Source organism: Scophthalmus maximus, chromosome 10, assembly GCF_022379125.1.
Source record: "Scophthalmus maximus strain ysfricsl-2021 chromosome 10, ASM2237912v1, whole genome shotgun sequence".
Lineage (NCBI taxonomy): Eukaryota > Metazoa > Chordata > Actinopteri > Pleuronectiformes > Scophthalmidae > Scophthalmus > Scophthalmus maximus.
The window spans coordinates 12,651,732-12,667,500 of NC_061524.1; the positions used below are offsets into that span (position 1 = coordinate 12,651,732).

General features: G+C 37.9%; 1 protein-coding gene across 24 annotated transcripts in view; it reads right to left on the reverse strand.

Moving 5' to 3' along the window:
* Positions 1–15,769, reverse strand: part of LOC118283604 (neurexin-1a) — a 231,974-nt gene that overhangs the window by 212,715 nt on the left and 3,490 nt on the right. For all 24 annotated transcript variants that reach the window (XM_035605752.2, XM_035605794.2, XM_035605776.2 and 21 more), the window contains exon 2: positions 14,649–15,769. This exon is cut by the window's right edge and continues 217 nt beyond it. In XM_035605752.2, coding sequence (XP_035461645.1) covers positions 14,649–15,360 — 712 coding nt within the window. In that variant the 5' untranslated portion in view covers positions 15,361–15,769. The remainder of the gene's footprint in view (positions 1–14,648) is intronic.

Genomic DNA, 15,769 nt, shown 5'->3' on the forward strand with positions numbered 1-15,769 from the left:
AACATTCATTAAGCAGCATGCAGACTAGTACTGGCCATTGCATGTGGTAACCATGCAAGACATTAAACATCACATGCAAGTGATCTATTGTAACCCCTACAGAGGGAAGGCATAGGCCTTTACTTTGTTGTGCCTTGTCTTTTCGCTCATACACTGACCTGGAATACAGGACAGAGGTGAACTGAATGAGCCCTTCTTAAAATCTGATATCACCTTGGTGAAAAATAAGTCTTTGTTTGCAGCAGACTAAAAAATAAATCACAGTTAAATGATTTAAGAATCAGTATTGAGCATGAGGCATAAGATGGTGAGGGGATAAAGAAGCACACTTTGAAGCTTGTTCATCCTGTTGTGTTGGGCTCAATGATTATAATTTTTTATCAGACTTTTTTCTCTCTTTTTTTAAAGAACTCAAAGGAATCCGTGTGCCGTGAGATTTTTTTTGTCCTTAAATGAAAAGCGGCTATACACCTCATGTGATGGAATCCACTGAACGAGAAAATAACCAAAATAAATAGAGTTGGCTGTGGTAAAGCGATGCCTCTTAAGGTTTCAGATCAGGCAGTGTGGTCTTGTGTTACTGGAACTCTATTCAGGTGATTTGGTCACAGTACTGAAAGCGATGACCAGTGAGCATATATTGGAAATGCAAATGGTTTTGCCTACAAAATTAAATTGCCCTAACATTCATTTTTGCAATCAAAGTGAGGTTTGTGGAGGTGAGGAAACTGCCATGTAAAATATGTCACTATAATAAAAGAGACCCGGAGACAATTTACATGTTGGTTAAGTAATAGCAAAAAGGTGAGGCTAAAATCATGCTACAGTTAGAAAATAACTTGGTTTGACAAAATGATGTGATTGGAAGCATGCAAAACCAATAAAATGAGTGTGTGCCTATAGAATCCCATAGATGCCTACAAAAAGAGCAAGAAAATGGTCATTCAACAGTTCGGTTCATAATTAGGCACTTTTTATTCGCCCTCGAGACTGATTCTATTTAATATTCAAATATCTTAATTCATTAAAGCATAAATGCACAATGGGAAAAAGAAAAATAGAATTTGATGATATTACATTATAATTATTATAATTATTATTATAATTAATATTATTAATTTATTTTCAATTGAACAACCATGAACTGAAATCATGCATGCAATGTCTAATTGACATTTGTAAAACCAAAAAAATGGTTCAGTCAATCCAGTTATTGTCCACCATGCTGCCAGATAGGCACAGAAGGAAATTACCACTGCAAAATCATCTCCTACCTCTTGTGCCCAGATTCAAGTGGTTTTTTGACCCAACACTTACCATCGCCACAGGTTCCCCTTCCAAACCAGACACCATGCACAAACACCTAACCAAATCATCTTTTTGTGAACAAATTACAAGACAATTAAACACCTCACTGCTTCATTTCACATCACAAGATCAATTTATTTGAAGGTTGTGTCAAATTTGTTAACATAAATAAATTAGTAAGTCAAATACATTTAATTGTTTTTTTGCACCTTCATGTTTCAAATGAATCCAAATCTTTAGTAGGTTGGTCCTCAGAAATAACAAAAAAAAATTCTTTGTTCACAAAACATGAGCTCAATGATGAGAAGCTCGCTGCTGAAAAAGCATTCTGACATGGACAGGATGAAGCTGGCAGTTGCAAAGTGACCACATGAGAACAGAAAAATAAAAGAATCTAGACCATTTGCTCACGCCAAGACCCCAAATTCTGCCAGTGACTCACAATAACTAATAATTTATCCCGCTGCATTTATCCTTTTTAAGAGCTTTGTTTTGTTTGTTTGTTTAAGATTGTGTACGAGGTAATTGTGCAATTATTTTACTGTTTCCCTTTGTCAGTCTATTTACTGATGATCAAAACCAAATTAATATGTTGTTAAGAGATTAGAGTTGTTACTTAAATTCAGCTTTAGAGTATCACTAAATTAAAATCTCATCTGAGAGCATAATCTACCCACATTGAAACCCCTACATGGGAGAAACATGTATGATGGCAAACATAACACACAAGTTGCTAAATGTGCGTAAGAAAACACAATATGGTTGTCCATTGAATTTGATCTTATGAAGGATTAGAGTGCAAACAGTTAAGCAAAGTGTCTAGTAGTGTTTTTTTTCTCTCCGTTGAATCAAATTTAAGCAATCTTTCATGACCACAATGGACAGAGGCTTCATTTGGTAGTGTTCTGTAGAAAAGAAGCTTTCCTCTAACAGCAGTAACACCTGACAGAGACCATTAAAACAAGCCCCCTATCGCACACATACACACAAACACACACATGCACACACTTTCTTTCACAAACGTACCCAGCTGGTTACATCCTAATCCAGAGACGTAAATCCATTTAATCCCCTTGACAAAGTGATCCCAGTGCTATTGTGCTCGTAACACTAAACCAAAATGCACTCAACCGTCTATCAGGCAAACTGCTTCTCTAATAGTCTTGTGCTGTTGATTATGCACATGGTGTATCGCTCATGGAAAATAATTACATTACTATTCAATGACATCTGGTGTGCGACAAAAACAAAATCGTGGATGGTAAATAAATCTATGAGTGTATTTTTTTTGTCGTAGGATTCGCCTTCTGCAGATATAATTCTGACACTTCAATATAACCCTCTGACTGTGAGCTCAAAACTGTGACGAGTGATTCAAAGTGACAGTCAGTAGAATCCCCAACTATTTACACACAGTCCACTGTAATGCACAGCACAGGCCACCGCCAGCCAGTTTGACATAATGTCATGAAGTTGTCTGTCTGTCCAGCAATGTGTGCAGTTGGATGAAGAGACATGGCAAAGGGAAGGGAGGGTTGTGGCTGATGCTACATTTCACAAAAAGGAACTTGTCACTTGACAACACATCCATCAATAGATATCATTAATTTCAATTCTCTGCCATTGAAAATTTTTCACCATCCTTTCCGCATTAATCAACCTTTTGTCATCAACTCTTAATGTCACCAGCATTGCAGTGCTTTAGGGTTGTTCATTTTTTTCCCCCTTCTCTATTAGGGCCATGTTTCAGCAAGATTTACAGTATAAAGCACTTCCATCGTGGGAAGACGCTTGAAGCTAATGTATCCCAAAATTAACTGGTGTGCTGCCCTTGAATCTGTTTGAATGTAAATGATAGTGACATGACAAAAAAAGATGATGTCTACATTGCCAAGGGTGAGTAAAGATTCAACTTCATGTCATCACAAATACAGTACTGCTGCTTATTAATATTACCCACACCTGGACAATAAATGTGTTTTTACCCAAAATAATTCCCTTAAAGTTTACATTTAACCACCTTAGAATAGTTGCCTTCAGATAAACAAAATAGCAGCATGTTCTTAGAGAACCACATTGTGTCTATAATGTAGCGGCTCTCCAATACAGCCCCATTTTCCCTTAGAAAGATGTGTAATTAAGAAATGCAAATCTGAGAGTCAGACTTTACAATAAAGGATTTTGACACCAAGATGTGTGTTCATGTTCTGCATCGATAACATATCATTTCATGCAGTTATTTCTCGGGAAACTAGCTTCTTGGTAGACTGGTCAGTGGGAACATGAGTCACTTAAATAAGGGCATGTTGAATAATGTCTAAATGTATTATCCGTTTAATTAAATGACATTAAGTAATATGTTAAATAATGTTCAATAAAATGAATTATTAAGGAACTGACACTTCCTAATGAAAGCAGTTCGATTTCATTTTAAATAGCCTCAAACTGAAGTAGTTTATCATGCCAGCATTCTTTTGAAAAAGTGGGTCAGCTGCACCAAATTTCAATGTGGAAAAGATGAAACTCAAAGCCTTGTCTTGTTTAAAATTATATCTGAATATAACTTCAAAGATGCTGCACAGGACTTTGCAGGTTAACAGCTGTAAATTAAAGTAAGAGGAAAATGTTTGAGTACATCTGCAAACTGCACAAAACATGCAAATGTTCGCCAACCTGTATAGTAGCAAAACTATTTAAAATTATGAGTTGAGAGTTATCTAACTATCTTCATTTATATGTGCCTAATCTGATCTATATAAATGCATACATAGATCTGTAAATGTGTAGATATATGTATGAATGCATGCATAGATCTGTAAATGTGTAGAAAAATGTGTTCATGTTTAGAAGACAAATACGATTTGTAAATGTGTTGACAAATCTGTAATAGCATAAATAGATATGTCAATGTGTAGAAAAATAATTGTCAATTTACAAATTTGGAGATTTCCTCAAAAATTCCACAAAAACACTACACACAATCTAAAATCTCTTTTAAATGATAAATTTATAGGATAAAATAAGAGTGTTTGTTTGACATTTTTCTTTTTTCCACGGTAATATCAAGTCATCATTATACATGGAACAATTAAGAAAAACAGAAGGCAACACTGCTATTGCCAGCTCATTGGACAGTTGCAAAATGGAAAAATACAAGCAGGAAGGCTGCTCTAAAATCCCCCGTCACGGAGACACTTTAAGGGAAAATGTAAAAGCCTTGCAGCAAAGGTTGGAGCTACCAGAGGATCAATTTGTTGTTAAATTACAATTTGGAACGAATCAAGAGTAATGAATATAAGTGAGGGCTCATCTCTTAGTACCACAGCCCAAACCTAATGCATCTATCTCACAGAGGAGTGTTAGCGGCATTACACAGCACACCATCTCCCTCATTATCCTCTTCAGGCAACAAAGAGTGAAGAGAGAGGAAACGGGCTGAGTGACCAGCCACTCCCATGAAACAGATTGCTCCCACACCTGTGCTGTGGCTGTACTGCTTGATTTTTAATCTCACCAGCTAAGAGGTGCCACATGTTTAGCAAAAAGAAATGCCTTCTTACACAAACATATATATATAAATTATATATCCTTTTATTAATCAATTCTGCAAAAACTTTAAAAATATATATATTCCAATCCAAATATCTCGAAAGAGACAGACCAAACAGACAGGATTGTGGGGGCAGATGTGCTGAGGCCTCTCCATTCTTTTACATCTTGTGGGTTAGAAAGATCAGACCAGCTTATACTGTAGTTCTAATAACCTTAATCCCAGGATTGACGATATCTAGGATTGTATTACAGATGTGAAGTAACAGCAGTAGCTGTTAGACACTGGAGTATTAGGCCTGGCAGATGAATTAAGAAATCAATGTAAACTGCAAGGTTGTAAGTTTGGGCTCATCTTATTTGTAACTTGTTATGAAAGATCTCACAGCTTAATGGTTTAGCTATATACATATATCAAGTGTTTACATGCACAACAGTAACTGGGGTATGGTCTTACCCCAGTTAGACGAATAACCGGGTTATGCCATTTTCATGGAAACAATGACAGGAGTAACTCTTCCTCCGGTACAGTAGGCGGTGCTCTGCAAACGTACCACTAGTCAGAATAAGGCTTTTTTTTCCCCTGTTGACTTTTGTCAAAATCACTGGAAGACTTTACATTTCCTACGTTCTCAATGCCTTAGAAAATTTACTTGCTATGGCGAAGTCCTCAGGTTTAAAGGTAAAGCTTGTGCTGTTGCTGTTGTTTTGTGCACTGTCGCTTCTTGCGTGTGGGGAAGGCCTGTTGTAACCTACGGAGCATGCGTAGCCCGAGTTTACCCCGGTTGGGTTTATACATACATACCACAACGCACAGACATCTTCAGGAAATATGCTACATCTGTCGCATTCCTAGTATCATGAATCATCCCTGAACCAGAGCATCAGAAGTGTCTTACCAGTGCTAAGGAGAAAAAGAACTGGACCATTGCTCAGTGGTCCCGGAATCTGGAGGAAAAGGGGAGAGGCTCAGAATCCAAGTAGCTTGAAGCTAGTGTGAAGTTTCTGCAGTCAGTGATGATTTGGGGTGCCATATCGTCTGCTGGTGTTGGTCCACTAAGTTTTATCAAGTCAAAAGTCAATGCAGCTGTTTAGCAGGTGATTTTAGAGTATGTCATTCTTCCGTCTGCTAACAAGCTTTATGGAGATGACGATTTTATTTTCAAGCAGGACTTAGGACCTGTCCACAGTGCCAAAACAACTATTTACTGGTTTGTTGGTCAGGATATTACTGTACTTGATTGGCCTGACCTGAACCCCATAGATTCTCTACGGGGTCTTGTCAAGAGGAAGATGAGAAACACCCGACCAAACAATACAGACGATCTAAAGGCCGCTATCAAAGTAATCTGGGCTACAGTAACGCCTCAGCAGTGCCAAAGGCTGATCATCTCCATGCCTTGCCTTAATGATGCAGTCATTCATGCCAAAGGAGCCCCCATGAAGTATCAAGTGCATAATCGAACATTTCTTTCAGAAGGTGGAAATTTCTGTATTGTAAATCCATTTTTGCTTGATCTTACAAGATATTCCAAGATTTTTGATTTTCATGAGCTGTAAGCTATAATTATCAACAAGAAAATATTCAACATATTTCACGTGTACCTGTAATGAATGTAGAATATATGAACCTTTCACTTTTGGAAATAAAAAAAATGACAAAAAAAGTTACCTTTTCCATGACAATCTCATATTTGAGATGCACCTGTATATTGGAAAGGAAGAAAAGGATGCAGCCTCCTAGTTTTACTTTGGGTAGAAAAAGTGTGACCTTATATGACTACACTCGAGTCATGTATGATATATTTGCACTGTAACTGTCACAAAGGTCTTCAAAGTAATGGAAACTCTTCCTGAAAACTGATCATTAGCAAGACAGATTTCAAATTATGGCAGTGCACTTTTGACTTGTTTTTGAGTATTTCAGACGACTCTCATGAAGGATGACACCCAACCGGCAGCATCGAAGGCAACTTACGTAAAAGTAAAAATTCCATCTTTAGCTTGGAATCTAAAGAGGCATTTTCCCCCCTTTTTATCTTTTTTTCATTCTGCCTCTGAACAGTTTCATTCTGTATCAGTTTAGGGGAGATCAAAAACATCCAGACTGCAAAGCAAAAAATGCAAGCAAAAATTTTAAGTGAAAAACAAAGTAAGAAGAGAATTAAGTTTAAAGGCATCATATTGCCAGATGTCATTCATACATGAAATATTCATGGCAGCAGTTGAGAGATAACAGTATTAAATAAATGAATTATGCATCTTATGATATACTGTAAGCTCCATAAGCTTACAGTGCCCTGATAAGGAACATACTGTATAGCCCCAAACAAGCGTGTGTGTGTGTGTGTGTGTGTGTGTGTGTGTGTGTGTGTGTGTGTGTGTGTGTGTGTGTGTGTGTGTGTGTGTGCCATTGATATTCGGATGTGTTTATTTGTGTCGTGGGACGAATCCTGTTAAAGGAAGAGTTTGGTGTCAAAGAATTTCACAAACACCCTTTGACAGTCAGGAGCGGTTGTATTTAAACAAGGCAAAAATCCTCTGGGAAAATCCCTCTAATCTTTTGATCCCGATAGGCTATCTGTCTTTGGACTCAAAGACAGCAGTATACTGTTAATCTGCTTTTGTCTGAATGAAGCTGCAGGAGGCTTCGAAACAGAGTGACACTTTCAGAGATACAGTGAGGTCACATGGTTTATTCTCAAACAATGACAGACATGCCTGAAAGGCAGCGCTCCTTCAAAATAAGAATTCATCTTCCTATGCAGTGTGTCTCAAAGCTGTTTAAAGCTCTGGGGAAAGCTACTGAATGCTTAAAACCACATAATCAAAAATGATATATACCATTCACATAAGCCATCCATATATATTATTTGAAAATCATTCTGTTGTCTTTTGTGCTTACAGTGACAAGATTTTTTTTAGTTTTTTACTTATCACATGTTCTCCTACACACTTGTATGTATACAATTGGTTAAAAAAATATGTTCCTGGATACACAAAGTTGATTCCAAATTACAAAACTGGATTGATATAAAAATCACCCAATTAATCCTTTGCAAATACCACACTTTACCAGAATACTTAGATTGGCCACAAGATATTTCCCAATTGATTCATCCTTGTCATTGGCTGATATTCAGCCAGCTTTTTTCTCACTTCAGTTTTTTAGTCACCCATAAAACAAAGCCAACTTCACCTGACTATTGATGCTTCCAGTGTGAAAAGTTGAATTGTCATTGGGGAATCAACTTGGCGCAAACTGTGCAGTGCTATGCCAGAAATGTATTTGCTTCTTCATGCAGAAACAAATAGTGTTCAGATAATGAACAGTCCAACAAGTTCCCTGGTAGATACCCTACACAGCTGCTGCTATATTTGAAACCACAATTTTCCTGCAATACTCAGGTTAGACAAATTATTAGTGTATTATTGTGGCTATTGTTCATGAACTAATTAATATTATATCTATAGTAACAGTGCATCAAATGACTATGTAATGTGAAAGGAGTGACTAATAAAATATCTGCAATATAAATATTCTCAAAAAGAATCACAAGTCCAGATGCTGGTCCAGCGAGCAAGAGGTTTCAATCTAAACTGCATCAGTTTAATAATTTCACATATAGATTTATGATATAAATCAATATGAACAGTCTCAAGGCACATTATTTCATTTTATATTGGAGTGTAATTAGAGTTTTGGTGCAAGATCTCACGAATGATTTACAAAATGCTAGATCTAATGCTGCCTGATTCTAAAATATTAATTTTGGCTTTATATCCTGCCACCCCAGTTATATCAAGGACTGAACATAATCTTATAGATATGTGTTGACTACAAGGGAAGCATTTGATCCCCTTATCATTGCAGAACACTCAAGGCTATGGGTGGGGGCAATGGTTTAGAGAAATTTAAAAAAAACTTGTGCTAAGGAAAAAGCTAACATTATGTAGTTATGTACACATTATGTAGTTATGTACACATTTGTACAAGTTATGACTTATTGAAATAGAATATTTATATCTGACTAATCAAGATGTAGGCTGGATACTACTTTTAAAACAAAACCCCTCAGTTCATTCCTAGCGGTATATTTCCACTATGGCATTTCCCGCCTCTTCCCCTTCCTCTTCCTCCCGCCTCCATATATACTATCTAGGGTTATAATAGGTCGCGAGTCAAGGTAGCCCAGAATCCAAATAACTTTGGAAAACATTAGCAAAAGCCAAGCCTTGGTCAAAAACTTTTGTTGCACCATTCCTTCCGTAATATAGCAGCACAACTCTGCTTTTGTTGTGCAAAGTTAAACAACTTGTTCACTAAACCAATCCTGCTGATGATCATGATTTAAATGTGAAAATAGGTGTGTCAACATGCATTTGCAGCTTAATTGAGTAGTTATCTGAATGCCTTTCCTACAATGACTGACATTTGTTTTATGGAATTCTAACTATGCAGGATCTTTACAAGGACCTAGAAGCAATGCTCTCCACTAAAACCCATATAATTAAAGTGCAGTTCAATCACAGTTATTCACTGTATCCAGTAAATGTGAGATATCCTGTAAATTACGTAATGCACTAAATGAAATATAACGTGTTGTGCAGTCTTAGTTCAGGTCCGTCCTACTTTTTTTTTTTTACCTGGTCTGTTTTATATTTGGCTAATGTGCAATGAAATAAACAACATCACTCCATTTTTTATCAGGATAAAATATGGAGCTATGCAATGCATCTATGTTACTTCCCTAATGAGAAACAAGAGGACAGACTCTGGGAACTCAGTGGCCATAGAACAGTGCATTTAAATAATTGTTTTAACCGATCAAAGGGATTTATGTGTGTGTGTGTGTGTGTGTGTGTGTGTGTGTGTGTGTGTGTGTGTGTGTGTGTGTGTGTGTGTGTGTGTGTGTGTGTGTGTTTGTGTGTGTGTATGTGTGTGTGTGGAGAGAGAGAGGAAATGCAATGTGCAAGCTTGTGGTGTGACGGGTGAATTGACAGGTCTTGTGGCAAATCCTGTAATCCTTTCATCTGATCAAAGTAACACAACAGCTTTTAAATGATTTCATGGACAGGTACATTTTAAACTTCAATGTACTTTACCGTTGAATCAGTGTATGGGCATTTGGTAAACTGATGAGAAGACGGATCTAAATTTCTATGCTGCTGTTGTGCAATAATTTTTTTTTCTACTGCTGAACATGGATTTTGTGGAAGCCCTTAAAGGCAAGCGAGAAAAAGAACGATTTTGGTGATGCAAATTATCTTCTCTCCTATATTCATGACTTAAGAAGAAGTGGAAATGAAATGTTTGACGAGGGCAAGTTTTTAGTTTAGTCTAAGTCAACCTATGAAAAAAACATTATAAATATTTTGCCAGGTGGTAGGTGACCTCTCCTTTTGACTATCTTTTGACAAGGAATCAAATTGAATGGCCGGTCCTTTTAACAGATGAACAAAAAAGAAACTTAGAAGAAATGTCTTGGTTAAAATGGCAATTTCTTTTTTTTGTTTTTCTTTTCACAGATGCAAAAGAAAGCGATAGCAAAACCTTTTTGTTCACCTGTTCATAGTCATAAACCCAGGAGAGATCAGTTTGATGAGCAATTTAGATTGGACTAAATGAATCATAATACATTTTTATTCCCACTTGCCTCTCAGGGCTTCCACAGATTCTGATTTTAAAATGGGACATTTTCAGCAGTTGTTGTAGTTTCCGCCTCTGTTCAGCTCAGGTTGGTGAGAATGCAGCACCACATAAGTGTGGGGTGGAAGAAAATTTTTTTTTATGTACTTGCTGGAATGCTGAATTAGCAGGGAAAGGGACAATTTGGTGGATGTTTTCATCCAAAGTGACTTAAGTAGCAGTGAGTTTATAGAATGTCTGCATGGCTGGCTCCCCTGGCAATTTAATGGCAACATCTTACACTATTTGTGCTGTTCTAAAATTGAGTTGTAGTATTTCTCCATTTGCAGGTAGTGTTATCAAGTTATATGGTCTTTTGTATGGTCTAAAAACACGGTTGACATAATCATACAATATAGTTGATGTAAAGAGTTCAGCATGGACTTACAGTCTGATGGTGGTTAAGCTCAAACAAATGATCCAGAAATATTGTAAAACTTTTTAGAGTTAGTGGAAAACAGCTGGGTTTACTGCTTTCCCATCATTTTTACAGGTACACAAACAAAGATGTGATACAGCGAGGCCAAACATTCCCTTTTTTGTGTTTGAACTCTATTCATTCTTTATGTGTACATATGCATATTTTGGCAATTTTAAGGGCCCCTTGGGATTCACACCATTTGTGCACTTCTAGTCCTGCAATCTGACTACATGGCGCTGCACAAATCAATACATATTTTCTTACTTTATTAACAATGGACAAAAAGGCCGTGCGTAACATGAGAGGGGCCTCTCACAGTGACAAACCCACAGACAGCTAACACCTGACTCTGCAATCCCCTCAGTTGTGTGGGGCTTTACAGCGTCTTTACACTTGTTTTGGTGTTATTGCCTGCAGCTTCAATGTTTAAGTTCAGTCTCACTGCTTTGATTAACACTATTTCCAACAGCAGCAGGGAGCTGTTGCAGGTGAAAAAAAAGCTGTGATGAACCAACATGCTCACTACCTAGAACCAAACAGCAGCAGAAAAAAAAGGGTATTGACTAGCTGGTGAAGAGAGTGAAGCACTTCGTAGCTAAAGAGTCAGATGTCCCTTGAGGATTTGGTGAGTACCAAAGCATAGCTAAATGGAGAGTAGATGTTGTACTTCTTTTGGTGGCCAGATACATCAATTCTGTTTCAATGCTAATATCGCTTTTGTTAAATGTATAACTAGGCAACTCTCTGCTAAGATGTTGGCCCAAACAACGTCATACAGTAAAGTTTTACAGTAAAGTTGTCAATGTTCTGTTCCCAGATTGGTGCGCTGTCCTCAAGAAGCCAAAAATATCAACTATTGCCTATATGACAAGGCATATCAGCTAACTATGGAAAATAAATATAGATGGTGACATAACATACTGCCTCTCAAAACTCCCAAACCTTTTAAACTCATTGTAATACACTCATGAATGGTCAACTGTATAATTTTAACTGTGCCTGTTTGTATTTTTTGTGTAATTTCATGAAACAGAGCAGGAACAGAAGGGTTTCAGTTCCACACTGTGGCTAACTGCGCTGACAGCAGCAGACAGCTCTACTAAAAGATGCTTGTTTGTCTTTGAGGCTTCTGTTGGGTAATCTAGTGGATCTAATGACTTGTGTTCAGTAACCTGCAGTTTCCCTTCCGTGGTTTCATGTGGCAAGATATATATAATAAGTGAGCAGATGTGCGACAGTGACTGTCTCTTCAGGTTGAGTGTTTTTTCCACACACCACCCTGATACTTGAAGAATGAGTTCTCTGTTCAGGGCAACTCCTCTATCTGTAAAATGTGACTTCTTCTTGTTACTGTCACTGCAGTGTAGTCAACATTTGAGTTTCTTTTACAGGCTTATTTCATTTGTAAATTTGTGAATGTATTGAGATTTATTTGTGTGAACAGGTTCGGGAATGTGTACATCACAGTGAGTTCACCTCATCAGCCTAAGGTCATTATAGTACAGGAAAAGTATCAATATCCCTGTGTGCTTATAGACACACTTTCCCCTTCACAGCCTCACAACTATGATAGATTCACCCCATGGACTTTGGACTGCTCATCCTTCAGGCAAGGACGATATACGTAACATAATTCTGAGTCATACACTGAGTCATACTATAAACTGAACCTATGTATATGAAAATGAATGTGCTTTAAGTCCTTTGTTATTGTTCAAATATTGTCATTATAATCTAATCATTGCCTTAATGATAGTTTCCTAACTACACAGGTGTCACTGCTTTCCTGAGATGGACCTTTGGTCTGCCAATTAATGACTTAGTGTGCATTGTGATTCACTTCTTTCCCTCCCTCCTCTCCATGGGAGAACTGACAATTGTAACTATTATTTATTTAGCCAAAGCATAATCAACATATGTAATGCCTTCTCTTTATATATACTAGGAGCCAAATGCAAACTGATGTCTCTCAGTGAACAGTCCATAGGTCAGTGGGCTTTTTTTTTTTAATTAGTTCCCAGTGTGGACAGAGACTTGATAGGTAGTTTTTGTCAAATTAACTTTTAACACAAATTGAATCCAGGATCTAACAAAGATAGTGGGTGCAAAAAATAAAGGCGATGTTTCAATTAAATATTAATAATGTTATTATAAATGCAGAGAGTCTGCACTTTAAAAAGAAAAAAAAAAGAATAATAAGTACATTCCGCTGTCAAGTCCAAGTATATTTACTGCCACAGTTAATTTTTTATCTAGATTTATTCAGGGCACTTTGATGCAGTGAGGAAATATGGCAAACAATTTCTCACTGATGTGGAGTCGTCGAAATAAACAAAGACTTAATGCTGCTCAACTCTGAAACCCTGTTAGTGAGCTACAGCAACAATCACTCAATGTGTCAGTGCATGAGGTGCTGCCTCCCAAGAACAAAACATGAAAAGAGCAGAAAATAGTACACGGTATGTAGAGGACATTATAATTAGTGGTGATTCATATTTGCCTCAATAACTAATGGCAATCAGATGGGAATATCTCATGCTGCAATGGTAGGTTATCTAACCCCGGCCTAATGAGCTTATTGTTTAAAAAAAAGAAAAAAAAGATTGATGTGCTTGAAAAAAGCGACATGAGCTTGTGAAATGAAATGTAAATTAGTTACGACCAACGTTAGCCTAGAGAATATGTTAAAGTGAGCCTTGAAGTCCCTCTGGGTTTGAATAAACTTGGAAAAAATAAAATTGAGGACACATAAACATTCACACCCTTCCCCCATCAACACTCGGCCTGACCAACAAACCCGCCCCTCCACACCACAGCAGTGGGCTGCCAACCTGTGGGAAGCTCAGCACTGAATACCCTGAATACTGATACAGTTTCTATACAAGCAATACCGAGGACGAGAAGCAGCCAGATCCTGATATCATCATCACCACATTGGACCTTACTTCTCTAGCTACCTCGAAGAACAGCATGTTCTCTTTGTGTATCAGTTACGTGGGTCTCTAGCCATTTTAATGTCCCGCATTACACTGCAGACTTTTCGTTAGAAATAACAAAAAAAGATTTAGGCCCACAGCTTTGAGGTAAGTCATGCCGCAGTCATGCTACAGATAGAAAATTATATACTGATAGGTCAGAATTATTTGTGCTTAATGGGCTTTAAGTATCAATATATTAATAAAGACACTGTTATCCATTGGCAGATCAAACAACGCCTCATCCAGTTAATATTTGGGGTTTCGTCTGTTGCCGACTACACGCAACTGTTGTTTGAAGTCAATTATATCTTCCGTGTTTACTACCCACTGACTTTTAGATGATTACGTCTTCTCTAGCATTTGAGGTAAGCCATTGGAGATGATGTTTCATAGGTCAACCAATCCCCACTGACGTGATTGATAAGAATGGAAAACACCTTAGGGGATGGAGAACACCTGCATGTTTTGCTAATGAGGTCTTGCAGGAGCTTCACTCATTAAAAACAACTGTATTGCAGATCAATGGCACATGGTAAGACTAACACAAATATATGGCTTTAGCCACAAAAGATCGCATTACTTTAGGACTGATGTTAATTACTATGGGGTACTTGAATTTGAAAATTCAGTCCACGTTATCTGAAACGCCACAGAGGATGTGTTGTGGCAACTGTACGGTCTGAACCGAATCCAGATGTCTTACCTTCACTGCAGTCCTTTCCTTGGAAGCCTGTCTGAGAGCAGTCACAAGTTGGTTCGTTGTAAGTTAAACTGCAGACTCCTCCATTTAAGCACATGTTGGCTGTACCGCAGAGGTCCTGTAAGACCCCGTCACTGTTGACCATCACAGACTCCGTGTTGTTGACCTTTATGTCGGTTATCCATCCGGTGAAAGGCAGCTGATCCTTGACTGCAGCAGAAGTCAGTCGTAACGCCACGGATTGTAATTCCGGTGGTATTCCACCAACAAACAAATGGGTGAAAACAGTCATATCCCGTCTTTTTGACTTCACCTCGACCCACTTCATCTCATTGTCCACCATTAGGGTTGTGTTCTTAAAGTTTCTCCTTATTGTGACTGCGTGCCACTGGCTGTCATTGACCGCCGTGTCAGATATGACGGTTGCGGGCGCGGCACAGAAGATTGAGAAGCGAAGGCTGAGTTTACCGTTTAGTATGAGAAGTTCCAAAAAGTCACAAAATCCCTCATCATCGAAGTAAACTAGCAGCCCATGGGAACTCTTTGTTTTCATATTGAAGCTCATTTCACTTTCACAACATGCATTCCACACTGGAAATCTCGCCCACTGTCCCTCAGCACCTGTGAATTCTAGACAAGTGCTTATTTCTACAAAGCAACAAAAGAGCAGCCCAACCCATATGATATGGGCACCATGTGGCTTTTGTAAAACCATTGTGTGTAGGTGTGTTGGGATTTATAGGACTGAATTTACTTGTAAGAACTTTTGCTTAAGCAGGTAATATGTTGATTTGACTGCGAGAGAGTAGACTGGCATATAACTGACTGTCTACATGGATACACAAGTGTGAACTGATGCATGTTCAGAGAAAAGATTAAATATCATAATATATTTGTAGAAGCAAAAGGCTTGGCCAGCACTTATTTCCTGGAGCAAATACCATTACCTCAATCTGTCCAGGCCATCGGCCAAACTTCTCACTGTTTGCACCTAAATAGTTTGAACGATTTAAAGGTCCTTTCTGCCATGACTATTTAGAGCAAAGTGACACAAATTGAAATATCCATTGGGCACACTTTGTTTCATTGATATAATTATGAAACAGCCCCTTCTGGTGCCTGTT